Here is a 16189-nt window from a genome sequence, read left to right as displayed (position 1 = left end):
ATATATATATATATATAGTGGGTTAAGTCTGGACGTTTCCAAGGCCCAGAAAGCAATAAAACCTGGTCTGTAAACAGAAGAGCAGAGATTCAGGCACCTTTCAAAGTGCAAAGGTGGAACCTAGGAGGAAGGAAGAAGGCCTCTCCATTGAGTGACCTGGAGGAAGAACCAGGGTTCTCCTCCTGCTTTGCGTCCTCTTTCCTTAAGAGACCCACAGTCCAATCTGCATCTCAGTTTGCTAGAAATGTGGGGGCCTCTAGCTGCAAATCAGACCGTCGACGGAGCCGGGTGGGGTGTCAAGGCTTTTCTTGGCGTGGCTCGGATTAAGCAGTGTAAACTGAGTCATTAAGCGAGCCAAGACCTGGGTGCCGGGAGAAGAAAGAGCTCCAAGGGGGAGCAAAGGAGCCCTCGCGCGCGGGGGTGAGGAGGCCCAAGGGGGTCCCCGGCCCCAGCAAGCCCCTGCAAGCAGTGGGGGTGAGCGAGTGCTGGCTCGGGGTTGGGGGTAAAGAACTCTCCCCGACACACCCCAGCAACCTGAGCCGGCCCCGCCTCTCCCGGCGCGCACCCCAGCCCGGCCGGGCAGGTCGGGGCGGCTCCGGTGAGTCACTGGCAACTAGGAGGGGACCCGCGCCCGGCCGAACGCGTCCTCCCTGCCCTCCCTCGGCGCTGCCCTTTTGTGCCGCTGCCCGCTCCCGGGAACCACTCTCTCTGCGCCCGCCCGCCCGCCCGCCGGTCCTCGCGCTCCCCGCCGGCCCCGAGATGCTGCGCTGCGGCCTGGCCTGCGAGCGCTGCAGGTGGATCCTGCCCCTGCTCCTGCTCAGCGCCATCGCCTTCGACATCGTGGCGCTGACCGGGCGCGGCTGGCTCGAGTCGAGCACCCACGTCCAGACGTCCTCGCTCTGGTGGCGATGCTTCAGCGAGGGCGGCGGCAGCGGCTCCCGCGAGGACGGGTGCGAGAGCCTCATGGACTACGGTGAGTGGCCGCCCCAAGGGCCCCGGGGAGCCCCACTCCCCGGCCGGCCGGTCCTTTGCTAGGAAAGAAGCCGCTTCTCCCAGTTCCAGGACACAGGGAATGGGCCCTGCGAAGGAGGTCGCTTAGATCTTGTGAGATCGAGTTGGACTTTAGATTCATGGAAAAGAAATCTACCTAGACTTTGCCTGAGAAGAAATGCAAAAAGGCCCCTTGCAGAAGCCTGAACCGGGCTCCAAACTTTGTGGATCAGGCCTGAAAACTTGGAGAAGCCTAAACCAGGCTCCCAACGGGAAGACAAGGCCCCAGTCCTAGCTCTTTTGGTCTGTTTAGAGAGTTGATCGATTCTGTGCAAAGGTGATCTGTCACTGATAAGGGGTTACAGCCCTGATTAGAACAAAGTTTGTTGTCTAGGAAGCCTAGACGAATGTCTCCCAGTCCCACTTCCTCTTACTCTGGCTCTTCGTGCGATTAAAACTTCTGAAAATCTACCTGTCCCTTTTCTAACTTGCACTGTATTTCTTTACCGTGAATTAAGTGAAAGCAAGTCTTCCATTAAAAAGGCCCCTTTAATCCAAGTTTTTAGCGATTAGGGTTTCAAAACTGAAGCAGGTTACATATCAAGCTAATGTTGGCCAGTCTTTGTTTTAGGGGACTATCTTTTGCCTTTAGTACACTCAGAAAGCGATTTTGTTTCATCTTATTTCAAACTAAAAAACAAGCAAATATTAAAATAGAAATGATCATATATGTAATTATATAAAATATAAATTATAATAGATATAAAAATCCAAGCAGTTCTACATCAATGAAATGAAGCGGCCTTGACAAATTAATACATTGCAGCTAGAATATTATTTTTTGGGGGGCTAGAGAAAACCTCAGTGTGTGATTTGTGAATTTACCCACCTCTTTGGTGGTGGTGTCTGTTGTGATTAGTGAATTGGTTGGAGGGCATGGAAGTGTTGAAGGCTAAGAAGACTGCATCTGTGAATGCCAAATACCACTGAACTTACCCAGGAAGCCACCATAGAAGGGCTTCCTGCCTTTTGCCAGGCCCTGCCTGCATGCCTGACTTAATTTTTCCATACAAGTGACCCTAGGCTCCCTTGATTCTGGATGCTCTGGGGGACCTGTTTTAGGGGTCCTGATGCTTTTTATTTTCTGTTGGGGAATTGTTTGGATGGTCCCATCCAGACCTTTCCCCACCAAAGGAGGTAATATAAAATGTGCAGGTTGCACAGAATTTCTGTCACCTTTGAAGGATGTGTTCTCTTGCGCTTCAAATATAGTTTTATTCCAAAGCTTTTCACTTTTGTGTTTTCAAGGGATGTCATTTCTTTGAAATAAAAGCTTCTAGTTAAAATGCCTCCCACTTAGCAAGTCGGCTTAAACAGATATGTTTTCAAATAGACTTATTTAAATGTATTTAATGTACTTATTAAATGTATTTAAATAGACCCTGCCTCTGCAGAGCTTCAGACAAAGCCACTCAACTACTTCTTACATAGAAAGTATGAGTGTTCCCTTGCGTGCAGGAGGGAGAAGTTGCCAGCACCGGCAGTAACACTGCGCTCTCCCTGGGACATGCTCTGACCTGCCAGGCTCTGGCTGGCTCCCCCTTCCCCTGGGAAACAAGCACAATGCAGCTCTTCTTGTGGGTGAGCTCAGCTTCTCAGGGTGTGGCTCTTACAAGTTCAGACTGATAGTGCTCTGGATATGGAAGGGAGGAGCATGCTTGTTTTCACAGGGTCATTTTTAAAACTTACAGATCAAAAGAGTTCTTTTTTTTTTGGGGGGGGGGGTCTCACTGGGCAGTGCTCAGGGATTTCTATGCTCAGAAATCGCCCTGGGCAGGCACAGGGGACCATATGGGATGCCTGGATTTGAACCACCATCCTGCTGCATGAAAGGCAAACGCCTTACCTCCAAGCTATCTCTCCGGCCTCAGAGTTCAAGTTTAAGACTGCATCCAGAGTGCTCAAGGAACTGAGATTTTCAGTTCTTTACAAGAGATTGTACTTTACCTAAAATGTAAAAAGAATCTTTTGCACACTCCTACTTAAATACAGATACAAATTTTGTGTAACAAACAATTCAGTTGTTGGGTTTCATTCAAGTTGAATCTCCAAGTGGGGGAATTTATTATTTATAACTGTTAAAAAAAACCTTGCTATGTAACAAAATAAATAATCCCCCAATGTAACTGTTTATAAAACAAAAAGACATTTTTAAAAGTAAAATTTTTGGAGCCAGGGGGATACCCGTGGTTAAGGCACTTGCCTTTCATGCAGCCAAACCCAATTCTAGTACCCAGCACTGCGTATGGTCCCTGAGCACTATTCGGAATGATCTCTTGAGCACAACACATTGCAATATCATGTAATAATAAAATACAAAATTTAATTTGAATGCAAATTCAAGCATATTTCCTTCTCAGTAATCTTTCCCATTTTTTATTTCAAATTTTTATTTCAAAATCTCATTTTGAATTTTAAATCCCAACAAGCTCCAACTTGTAGGGGTGGAGGAGGAAGGAGATAGGTTTGTGGACTCTAAGTGAGGCATCTTTATTGCTTACTTGGATTTTATTTTATTAAAGCCATTGTGATTTACAAAATCCTTCATAGTTAAGTTTTAGACAATGAATCAGGGCCAATCCAACCACCAGTGGATTCCCCTCTACCAATATTCCCCAAGGGCATCCCATTTCACGCTCCCTACCCACCAACCTGCCAATATAACAGGCCTATTTAAGTTTAGATTGCTGGGCCCGGAGAGATAGCACAGCGGCAAGCAGCCGATCCAGGACCAAAGGTGGTTGGTTCGAATCCCGGTGTCCCATATGGTCCCCCGTGCCTGCCAGGAGCTATTTCTGAGCAGACAGCCAGGAGTAACACCTGAGCACTGCTGGGTGTGGCCCAAAAACAAAAAAACAAAAACAAAAAAAAGTTTAGATTGCTAAAGTTTGAGTCTCTTGATTCCATTGTTGTTGACTTTGCCTTGAATATTTCGTTCTGTCTTTTTTTTTTTTTTATCTCCACCAATGTACCTTAGACCACTTGGCACCTGACCTCCATCCTTCATATTTGATTTCTCCTCCTCCACTCAGTTTCTTTCCTTCTCCTTGCTATACTCTGGGGCCAATGGTGTTCAAGACAACTATCATTTAGATGATTGTGTTTCTTTGTGCAGTTATTCTAAATACCACATATAATTGATATCATTCTGTAATTTATCCCTCTTCTTCTGACTTACTTCATTTAACATAATATCTTCCAGTTTCATCCATGTTGCTGCAGATTGCATGGTTGTATTATTTCTTATTGTTCTGTAGTATTCCATTTTACATATACACCACATCTTCATGGTCCACTCATTTGTTGTTGGACATCTAAGTTGATTTCAAGTCTTAGCTGTTCTGTGCTGCAATTAATAGTGCCATGAATACATCCTTTTGGATGAATGGTTTTCTTTCCTGGGGATAGGTACCCAAAAGTGAGATTGCTGGGACATATGGAACTCAATTTTGAGTTTACTGAGAACCCTCCATACTGTTTTCTATAGGGGTTGGACCAGGCAACATTCCTACCAGCAATGAATAATAATTCCTTTCTCGCCACATCCTGACAACACAGATTGTTGCCAGTACTTTTAATATGTGCCATTCTCACTTGTGTAAGATGATATCTTGTCTTGATTTGGGTTTCCCTAATGATAAGTGATGATAAGCACTTGCCATGTGTCTGTTGGCCATATGTTGGTCTTCCTCAGAGAAAAAGTGTCTATTCTTTTCCTCTCCCCACTTTTTAATGGGGTATTTAAGTTTTGTGGAGTTAATCATTGTGAGTATATCTGGATCTCAAACACATCAAACCCAATGTGTTGGGTGCAAAAATTTTCTCCAATTTAGTCAGCTGTTTTTTGGTTTTAGTCCATATTCTTTTGCCATACAAAAACTTCTGAGTTTGGTGTAGTTCCATTTATTCAGACTTTATTCTATAGTCTTTGCCATTGGCATCCTATCACCAAAGACTTCTTTGAGGTTGTAAGTCTCAGAATGTTTTGCCTATGTTTTCCTCAATGAACTTTATGGATTTGGGTCTAATCTTTTTTTTTTCGGGCCACACCCATTTGATGCTCAGGGGTTACTCCTGGCTAAGCACTCAGAAATTACCCCTGGCTTGGGGGGGACCATATGGGACGCCGGGGGATCGAACCACTGTCCTTCCTTGGCTAGCACTTGTAAGGCAGGCACCTTACCTCTAGTGCCACCTCTCTGGCCCCAGGATTTGGGTCTAATCTTAAGGTCTTTAATCCACTTTAAATTATGTTCATATCTCTATATTGCAAAATAAAAAGTTGATCACTCTTAATTGATTTGATATTGAGGAGTGGCCGCCTTAATTTATTTGTTTCTCTTAGGGGTTGGGATGTGTTAGTGCTAGGGATTGAACTCAAGGCCTCATATGTGGACTCATGTGTTATACCACTGAGCTGCATTGCTGTTGATAATTTAAATATACCTGTATATATTTATAAAATCAGAAAGGTAAAACCCAATAATCTAGTCCAGCTGACTCCATTTGCTATACTTAGCAATAGTAACACAAAGTCTCAATCTCTTTTAAGTGACCTAACTTACCCCTCCTTTTTTTAAGTGACCTAACTTGTTTCCCCACACATGAACAGGCACAGATTCCTAGACTATTAGATCTAGGAGAGAATAAGAATGCCCTTATTTCAGTTTTCACTTAAGCTCTAACACCCATGACTAATCAAGAATTCTTCTCTTGTACAGAACCTTAATTCAGTGCCCCTGATGATGCTGTTGGTTTCAAAGTACTTCTCTTATATGAATAGTTACTTGTTTCTTGTTAACTTCTTATTTGCATCCTTTTCTACCTGTTGGATCTTCAAAGATTTGAAAATTCTTAGTTCACTACTAGCTATTTTGTCTCAATACAAGGTGTGATTTCTGCCTTCACATCTTCCTTTGTATGCTGGTTTCCACTCAGACTCAATAAAAAGATCAGAAGGGCTCAAGAGAGCTTGGGTGTTGTAAGTGACTTTTTGAAACAGGGAGAAGAGAGATGCAGCCTCCTGAAGCACCTGTTTTACTGCTTTCCTTTCTATCCAACTCGGTCAGCTGGGGAAGTACTGGGGAAGTTGAGGACTGGTGAAATTCTGTTTTGAGTACCTGCATGGAACAGATCGTCTGTCTTAACAGGTCCATAGAACAACTGTCATGCTGCATTTGAGCCACACTTGTTCTGCCTAGCATGGGAAATAATTCCTGCCACCCAGTTTCTCTAGGAGCCTGCGAACTCTAGCTCAAGTGAGGAATTAAAAGCTATTTGTAGGACAGGAAAATCACTTTCTTTCTTTCTTTCTTTCTTTCTTTCTTTCTTTCTTTCTTTCTTTCTTTCTTTCTTTCTTTCTTTCTTTCTTTCTTTCTTTCTTTCTTTCTTTCTTTCTTTCTTTCTTTCTTTCTTTCTTTTTTTCTTTCTTTCTTTCTTTCTTTCTTTCTTTCTTTCTTTCTTTCTTTCTTTCTTTCTTCTTTCTTTCTTTCTTTCTTTCTTTCTTTCTTTCTTTCTTTCTTTCTTTCTTTCTTTCTTTCTTTCTTTCTTTCAGTTTTTTTCAGGTCCATCACTTGCCCTTGAAGAAAATAATTTTAAGAAGAAGATGAATAGTGATGTCATACAGTTTTACTTCTAGGTTATGAGGAAGGAAAGAGATAAACATGTTCAAGGGACATTGTGAGCTTCTCCAGAGGGGGAAGATCTCTGAATCAGGCTTTTGGGGTGGAGTTATGTACGGATTCTTCAAGTTGCCGTGGCCTGGAATTTTTTGCAGGCTTATAAGATAATTAGGTCATTGCTTGAATTTTAAAGAAGCAGATAACTCCAGCTGGGTGGTAGAGTGGTCTTTGCAAGGAGAACACTTTAGATTAGCTAACTAAAGACTGTTATGGTCAGTACTTGTTTAGTGTCTATGTTAAAACTACTGAGGAATACAACAATCACTTAAAAAATACTGACTTTGAACACATATTTTTTCAAAAATATTCTACCAGAGATACTTTTTAAAATATTAGCATAGCTTTCCTTGTCTTAAAAGTTTGTTGTTGTTGTTGTTGTCATTGTTCTTATTCTTTTTACAAACCTCTGCTTGATTTATAAATTCTGAACTTGACAATCAAAGGATACCATATTTTTCACTTTATAAGATGCACCTATCCATAAGATGCATATAGCTTTTTAGATGCTCTCCTCCCCTGCACTCAGGCTTCAAGTCCAGGCAGCATTCCTTCCATAAGACTCACTTTTGTGGGAGGGGAAAGTGCGTCTTATGGTTGAAAAATATGATATATTTATTTTTACTCTTACTCTTTATCAGCTGACTTTTCTGGGCTGGCCTTTTGCTCACTGTTTTTCTTAATTTTAAGCTCTCAGATCTCATAACTAGAAATAAAAAAGAATGTATTCATATACAGAAGGTGGAAAAGTATTGCAGTTTTCAGTAGTGACCCCTGACTGGTTTGCATGTTGTTGATTTAATGTTGACTCTGCTTGGGATTGCAAAATTTGCTAAGTCATACTTCCTCTAAATAGCTTTTTAATGATTCTATTTAAAAGTAGATTTAAAAAAAATACCTACTACTATGTTCTTTAATAGTAAAGTGGTATGTAGAAAATAAATTTAGAACATAATAGAAATTATATGTATAGTGCCAACTAGATTGTCTTCTAAAGACACACAAAATATCATTCCTACTGAGAAATCATCTGTTTGATTGGAGTATGGTCTGTTTTTGTTGTAAGGTCAGAGAATGATAATCTATGGAAAAATTCTCTCTGCTCTTTCTGCACACAAACTCCTGATTAGAAAAGGCATCAAAATATAATCACAAATGACAGTGGAGAATGAAATTGTACTATCTTCCCATTACAACATTTATTATATTAGGATAAGTGGTTTGAGAACAAGCCTTCCAATTTGATATTAATTAATACTGGTAAATATGGTGTCACTTAGACCATGACAGAATAAACAATTAAAACAAACTCTTAAAAAAGCTCGTGTGCACACTTGTAAATAGGAGGCTCATTCTGAGTAACAAAGTGTGATTAAAGATACCAGTATTTAGGGCACCGAGCTTTTCAACTTGTTTTGGATTGTTCCTTTGGGGCCAAATTTTGGGCTAGAACAACCAGCCTGAACTCATAAGGTTTCTGTCATCACTTTACAATGAAATAGTCATTGACATGAGCAGGCGGATCACCTAACCTGTCATCCTTTAATCAAAAGCTTTAAAATGGCCCTGGGATTTTGCCCGTATGAGTGATATTATTCAAGGTAGGCGTTTCTCTACTATAAGAGCAGGTTTGACATGTTCTACTTCCAAGGTCCCCTTGCTCAAGACACAACGTCTATGAATTCTCCACTTTACTTTTCTAGAGACTCAGCATTTTAAACATTCAGGGCATGAAATAAATTAACTCAACACAGCCTAGGGAAAGCTTTTAAAACACGTGTTTAAAATCATGTACACCTCTGTGCACTTGTGTAAACAACTTGTTGTTCATTGTACAGTTTCATATTTGTGAACTCAGCTTTAGAGGAAACTGAGTTTCTGCTGATTTGAATTTAATGGTTGGATTTAAGTGAATGGAATGTTTGTATTTAATTGACCGTAATGACTGGCAGGAGCTGTAAAAACGATAATGATGAGGCTTAGCGTTGACACTGGGTCACACACTGGAAGTGTTATTCTTGTCTTGACAGTGCTGCAACTGTTCTTTAAAGGAGATCCAGGATGTTTCTGAGCTCTTCAACTTTAATGTGGATAAAAGAAATACCAGTAAAATTCATATTTATGAGAACAACCTTTCAAATTCATATTTGTGGGTCTGGAGGAAGGTGCCAGCACCTTTTATTTTTCTTGTTTTCTAGCCCCTGCTGTGCTCAGGGGCAATTTTTGGCAAGAGTGTCATTCCTGGTGGGGCTCTATGGACCATGAGTGTGTGTGTTAGAAATCAAACCGGGGCCTCACCCGTCCAAGGCTGGTGATCTCCTAGTTGGCCACATCTTGGTTTCTGTATCTATACTTTGGATCATCATCACTTTTGATGGTTCTGATTCAATGATCAATGAGTTAGATTGAGATATCAAGATGGTCTGATTCCCTCATATTCTTCCTAAAAACATGTTCTGAAGTTTTTGAAATGTTACCTAAGGTCAAGACAAAAGTCAGAAAAGAGTCTTAGAAATGAAACATTTTGGTTTTCTCTCTCCTCACTATTTATTATTTATTTACTTATTTTAGGGGACATACCCAGTATGTCAAGGTACTCAAGGGACAATACCAGTGTCAGGGATCAAATAGGAATTGGCCTCATGCAAGACAAGTGTCTTATCCTCGTGCTTGCTCTTATAACTATTTTAATGTGAAATATTTTATATTTCCTTGTACCTAAGGTTTTCATGGCTCTGACAGAGAACCACAACAAAAGAGAAGCTCTAAATAGAAAAAAAATCCAAAGGTAGAATGTCTGTTACCTTGGTTAAAATGTGATTTCTTGAGATCCTAGATGCCCTGATTGTTTATGAATTTCAAAGAAAATCTAGAAGCAGGTAGAGAACTTTGAGAAGGAAATGAAGATTTTTGAAATTGGAATGGATGATTAAAGCACAGAGGAACTAAGGCACAGCTATTAAAGGGAAGGCAGAGCATCCTAGTAAATTCAGTGAAAACTGGAGGGATTGCAGAAGGTCAAAGGCTTCCCTAGACAGCGTTTGGATCCCTGAGAGCTGGAGAATTCAGAGCTACCTGATTTAAGGAAGAGCTCTCATACTCCTAGTACTCCCAAATTAAGTCTTGCCAAGTCTGGGTCACAGGAAGACTCACTAGTGTGGCTAGCTGGTGGCAGAGGCAGTGGAAAAGCGAGGTACAAGGGACTTTAAAGTTTCTGATCTCCACTCTTAGTTTAACTTTGACCTATAAGTGGGAGGTGTGAAAAAGGCTCATTTGGGGTGGGGGGAAAGAGTTCATGTGACTTTCATTTCAGAATGCTGGTCTTCAAGAATGAATGAAGGAAAAACAGGGGAGACAAGGTGTGCTATCCACACACAAAATAGTTTTAGGCCTGAAGGAGGAATGAGGTATCCGTTCACACTGTAGCATCACTGAAGCTTGAAAGAGTGATATGTGAAAGAAGACAGACCTCAGTGTCCAGAGGCCAGGGAGCATGGGATTTCTTGTGCATGTAAGGTCCATAGCAAGCCCTGTTAAATGGAAAGAAAAGTAGATGAAGGAGTTTCTGTTTGGATGATGACAGTTTGGGAATTATAAATTATGTGTCTCTCCGGCTTCGTGGATACAGTAAGTAGAGACCCCTAACTGGTTTTATTTGAAAGGGTACATTTTATGGTATGTTAATCAAATCTGAAAAAAAAAAATCATGTGCTAGATTTGGACAGGCTCGGGTACTAGGAATCAACCAGGGTCAGCTACATGCAAAGCAAGTTCCCTACCCATGGTTTTAGCTCTTTGGTCTCCAAGTCTCCCTAATGACTGTTTCTTTTTTTCTTGCAGCATGGGGAAGGGCAGCGGCTGCCACGCTCTTCTGCGGCTTTATTATCCTGGTCATCTGCTTCATCCTCTCCTTCTTTGCCCTGTGTGGACCCCAAATGCTTGTGTTTCTGAGAGTGATTGGAGGTCTCCTGGCTCTCGCTGGTAAGACTACATGTCAGCAATTCTTTCTTCACTTTCTCTAGTGGATTTCAGCCAAGTAACACCCATTCACCAAGAAGATCCCTGATAATCACAGTTCCAGTTCTCAGAAATATGTCCTTAATGGCAGTAATTGCTGGGATGTGCTTTTATTTCTGAGTCCACTATCATTTGAGGTCTTAGGAAGGAATCTGGGTTCTCCCAGATTCTCCCAGAGGGAAATGTCACTCTGCATGCTGCTCTCTGTCTGTGATGACCCCATGTCCAGAGCAACCCCCAAACTGAGGGCTCAGTGCTACATTAGTCCCAAATGTGTTACCCATTATGATCCCTTATAGCTCAATCAGGCATCCTGGGAGTGCAAGGGAGGCTGGGATACCTTGGAAACATTTTGCTTACACAAGTAGTTTTATGGTTTTTAGATGTAGTGGGTCATGGAAGAATTTCTTCAGAGTGAAGAGGAAGTTCCCAGAGGTTCCAGATCAGGAAATGTTTCAATGCATTGCTAAAGAAGTGTTAGAAAAATTCTGGAAGGGTATCTAGTGAAAAATTAGTGAAATAGAAGAAGAAGGCATCTAGGATCAAGAAGTACTTAAATTATTGGGCCAGAATAGTGGTGCAAGCAGTAAGGCCTTGCACACGCTAGCCTAGGAAGAACTGTGGTTTGGTCCCCAGGAGTTCCATATGGCCCCCAAGCCAAGGGCAATTTCTGAGTGCCTAGCCAGGAGTAACCCCGGAGTGTCACTGAGTGTGACCCAAAACCCAACAAAAACAAAAACAAACAAAAGTACTAGAATTATTTGGCAGATACTTGGCACTAGGGAAGTCAGTGAAGTAAGTCTGTGTCTTAGACACAGAACTAGATTTATCTACCAACCGGGTTTTGCTGAGGAAAAGAAAGAGAAGGGCCAATGAGGTCAAACTGAGTTCACAGATCATTCCTCAAGTTACCAAATTTAAGCTATGGTCTGAGGCTGATTTGGGGATACCCATTCGAGTGAATGCATGATTTTGAAAGCAGACCAGTAGCATTGGAAGTTGGGGGGGCTCTATAATTCATTGTGACCAAAGTGAAGACCAGTTGTGCTGTCTGGACTTAGAAAGGAGCTTTGCAGAATTGAGTGTAAGGTCAATAAGAGGGAAGAGACCCCAGCAGAGAGGAAGAAACAGGCTTCAGGGAACCAACCAGTGCAGGCCCAGCCTTCCACTGAACATGTAAAATTTCCTTTGATTACAAGTAGTTTCCTCCCATGTTTCTTTTATTTCAAAGTGTGCCATGTGCATATTTAAAACCAGAAGTGACTTAGAATCATATATGCAGAGCCTTTTGAATCTCACCTACAATTCTTAACATGATATAACATAGTTTAATTTATAAGATCTTATCAAAGAAACACATTTTCTATTGCTTCCTTTATCAAGTTTTATACAGTAGGACAGAAAACACAGCTAATGAAGAAACAAAGAAAAAGAAAGCTAATGGAGACATTAGTTTTTGTGAGATATCCCAGTAAATGTCATAGCCAGCAATCTACATTGGGTCATAAAACAAAAATAATTTAAAGGAGAGATTTAAATAAATATTCGTGACAATACAAGTGCTCATAAACAGAAAATGAATAAATTGTGCCAGATACCTACAGTGGGATTTTGTTCAATCATAAAAAAAGAGACACGATTTGGTATATTCTAGAACATGAAAGAATCAGGACATGAGACATAAATTATAAGTAAAATTATTTCTAATTTGAGTATCCACAGATACATAGCCTAGTTATTGTTTCAGTTATAACCCTAAATCTTCAATTTATAGTTTCAGGTTAATTTCTCTATAGACTTTGAGAAGTAGAATGGAAAATGTTTATAGAAAAATAAAAAATTTAAATGCAATTTTAATGGGAATAATTTTGAAGGAGATATATCTTTAAAGATAGTTCATAAATATAGTTATTGTAAATTCTATGCACATCTATGGTACATGTTTACATATAATTGTAAATCTATGATACAGATTTTTCAGAATTGGTCCAAACTAGTAAAAAGGAATCTATCTATGTGGAACTCAAAGTGGTGAATATTTCTGAACCACCATATTTGATGTTTATTTCTGGGAAATTAGAGAATAAGGTAGAGGATTACTTTTGTGTCTTACACAATATTATTCAGTAAATGACAAACTGAACTTTAAGAGTTTGTTCTAATTATACAAGAAACAAGGATTTAGATTGTACTAAAATTCCCCTTCATAGATTGTAAGAGGAGAAATAAAAATTAAGATGTAGAAATATCTATATTTTCCTAGTTATAAAAAAGAAAAAGAAAATGACTTTACTCTAACTTGTGAAGATAGTAGAAAAATAAGATGAGGGCCCGGAGAGATAGCACAGCGGCGTTTGCCTTGCAAGCAGCCGATCCAGGACCAAAGGTGGTTGGTTCAAATCCCGGTGTCCCACATGGTCCCCCGTGCCTGCCAGGAGCTATTTCTGAGCAGACAGCCAGGAGTAACCCCTGAGCACCGCCGGGTGTGGCCCAAAAACAAACAAAAAAAAAATGATAGTGAGGAAAATACATTATTTCCTGGAAGCATAACCAGTTGGTTTCTTTTCATGAAGAGTTATTTTTTGTTTGTTTGTTTGCTTTTTTGGGCCACACCCTTTGGCACCCAGGATTGCTCCTGGCTCTGCACTCAGAAATGGCTCCTGGCTCGGGATACCATATGGGATACCGGGGATTGAGCCCTTGTCCATTCCGAGCCAGTTCTATACAAGGCAAAGGCCCTACCACTGTACTATCACTCCAGTTCGGAGAGGTTTTTTTGTTTGTTTGTTTGTTTGTTTTTTAGTTCTTAGGTCACATCCAGTGATGCTCAGGCATTACTTCTGGCTATGCACTCAGAAATTGCTCCTGGCCTTGGGGGACCATATGGGATGGCAGGAATAGAACCCAGGTTCATCCTGGGTCAGCTACATGCAAGGCAAATGCCCTACTGCTGCACTATCACTCCAGCCCCTCAGAGATTTTTTTTTTCTTTGATTTTTGGATCACACTCAGCAGTGCTCAGGGGTTACTCCTGGCTCTACACTCCGAAATCGCTCTCGGCAGATTTGGGGGACCATATGGGATGCTGGGATTCGAACCACCATCCTTCTGTATGCAAGGCAAACGCCTTACCTCCCTGCTATCTCTCCGGCCCCCAGCAATTATTTTTGTTTGTTTGGTTTTTGGTTTTGGGGTCACACTCAGCAGTGCTCAGGAGTTACTCCTGGCTCTACGCTCAGAAATTGGTCCTGGCAGGCACAGGGGACCATATGGGATGCTGGGATTCGAACCACCATCCTTCTCCATGAAAGACAAATGCTTTACCTCCATGCTATCTCTCCAGCCCCCAGAGAGTGTTTTTTAATGTAAAAAACTTAAATTCCTTTCATAAACTTTGACATGACAAAGTCCATATTAAGTTTTAAAATTCAGAACATAGCATGACACCTATATTAATATGTATATTCAATATGGATTTATATAAGTATGACTGTTCTGTTGAAAATACAATAGTACATTTAATAATATTATTTTTAAAGTGGTTTAAAATAATAAAAATAATAAAATAATACAATAATTACCAATGACTTCATTAATAGGATTCTTATCAGAGTATAGAGGTATTGATATCTGTTTATTTCTTCACATCTTCCTTTACTTTTCCTTAAATAACCATAATTCTATTTTTAGTTCCATTCCATATCCATAATATTCAATAATACTTTTTTTGTTTTAATATATTTAAATTTATTACACATTCTATATATTATTATTCTATTTGTACATATATTATGTGGTATATAACATATTGTATATTATTATGCTTTTTTTTTTTTTTTTTTTTTTTGGTTTTTGGGCCACACCCGGTGGTGCTCAGGGGTTACTCCTGGCTGTCTGCTCAGAAATAGCTCCTGGCAGGCACGAGGGACCATATGGGACACCGGGATTCGAACCAACCATCTCAGGTCCTGAATCGGCTGCTTGCAAGGCAAACGCCGCTGTGCTATCTCTCCGGGCCCATATTATTATACTTTTATATTTTTTAATAAATAAATTTTTGTTGAAGTACAATATTTTATTTTTTAATATATAAAATCTTTATTTAAGCACCATGATTACAAGCATGATTGTAATTGGGTTTCAGTCATAAACAGATCACCCCCCTTCACCAGTGCAACATTCCCACCATCACCATACTTTTATCTTATGATTAAGTAGATTTACCCTAGTCCCTTTCATTACCATTTTGAATTTAAGATTTAATTAAAAGCAAAAAGTTTTGTGGAGAGGTAATATGCTCTTGCTATAAATACATGTATTTATGTATGCCTGAATTCATAATTGGGATTTTTTTCCTCCTCTTTAGCTGTCTTCCAAATCATCTCCCTTATAATCTACCCTGTGAAGTACACACAGACCTTCAACCTTCATGCCAATCCTGCTGTCACTTACATCTATAACTGGGCCTATGGTTTTGGGTGGGCAGCCACCGTTATCCTGATTGGCTGTGCCTTCTTCTTCTGTTGCCTCCCCAATTATGAAGATGACCTTCTGGGCAATGCCAAGCCCAGGTACTTCTACCCACCTGCTTAAGTTGAAGAAGGAGCTGAATGAAGCCTTTTCCTGCTGCCAAGAAGGATGCCAGAAAAAAACCTGTCTTTTCTAGAATACTTTAAATTGCTTGGGGAGGGAGAGGGCAGTGTTTATATATTAGATAAATGCTGGAATAATCTTGGAAATATATTTTAATCGTATTAAGTCTCATGTTCAGCTTTTTATGTTTTGTAGAGTTTATTGAGACTCAACTAAACGTAATTTGACAATATTTCCTATGTTTCTATAGCATTTGTACTGCCTTGGTAAAGGAATAAGAATAAGGTAAAAATTAGGTTTTCAAGATTTATGTATCTGGTCAAATATTTTTTCCCTAGATGGTATAGTCTGGGTTGTTAAGGGCTAAGAAAGACAGACCTAAGATTTGATTCAAAATGATTACTGACTATTTTTGTATTCTAAAAGAAAGGCAAAAAAAAAAAGTTTTTAAGCCCTTTGCTATTTAGAAAAGCAAAAATTCCTAAAACATATCATGTGTGAGACTTTCTGATTAGTGTTTTGAACAAGTTGACTCTTTGATATGTTTTATAGGAATGTATTTTTTTTTCGTGGCTTAAGCCTATTGCAGTAGCTCAGACTCCTTTTATATAGGGCATGTTTAGATGAACTTTTCTCTTCTAAGTGGTTTATAGGGTTGCTTTAATAAATGATAACTGTTTTGGATATATATTCTCAGGACCAGAGTAAACCAGGTTAAAAGATGGACTGACTCTAATTTATCTGGATTGATAGATAAGATAGTTTTTTATTTTAGCAAAGCATTGGAGGGCTATACCTGTCAAAAGGTAATATGCAAACAGTCTTATAGGTAGAAATGATTTAAATTTTTA

At 40.1% G+C, this 16189-nt stretch overlaps 1 protein-coding gene across 1 annotated transcript; it reads left to right on the top strand.

Moving 5' to 3' along the window:
- Window positions 1-735: 735 nt before the first annotated feature.
- Window positions 736-15709, top strand: PERP (p53 apoptosis effector related to PMP22). Its single transcript, XM_049788032.1, has 3 exons — window positions 736-973; window positions 10569-10709; window positions 15112-15709. The coding sequence occupies exons 1-3, from the start codon at window positions 760-762 to the stop codon at window positions 15336-15338; spliced, it is 582 nt and encodes a 193-aa protein (XP_049643989.1). The 5' UTR covers window positions 736-759; the 3' UTR covers window positions 15339-15709.
- Window positions 15710-16189: the final 480 nt, after the last annotated feature.

Source organism: Suncus etruscus, chromosome 15 (genome assembly GCF_024139225.1).
Source record: "Suncus etruscus isolate mSunEtr1 chromosome 15, mSunEtr1.pri.cur, whole genome shotgun sequence".
Lineage (NCBI taxonomy): Eukaryota > Metazoa > Chordata > Mammalia > Eulipotyphla > Soricidae > Suncus > Suncus etruscus.
This window is presented reverse-complemented; position numbering and strand designations above follow the sequence as displayed.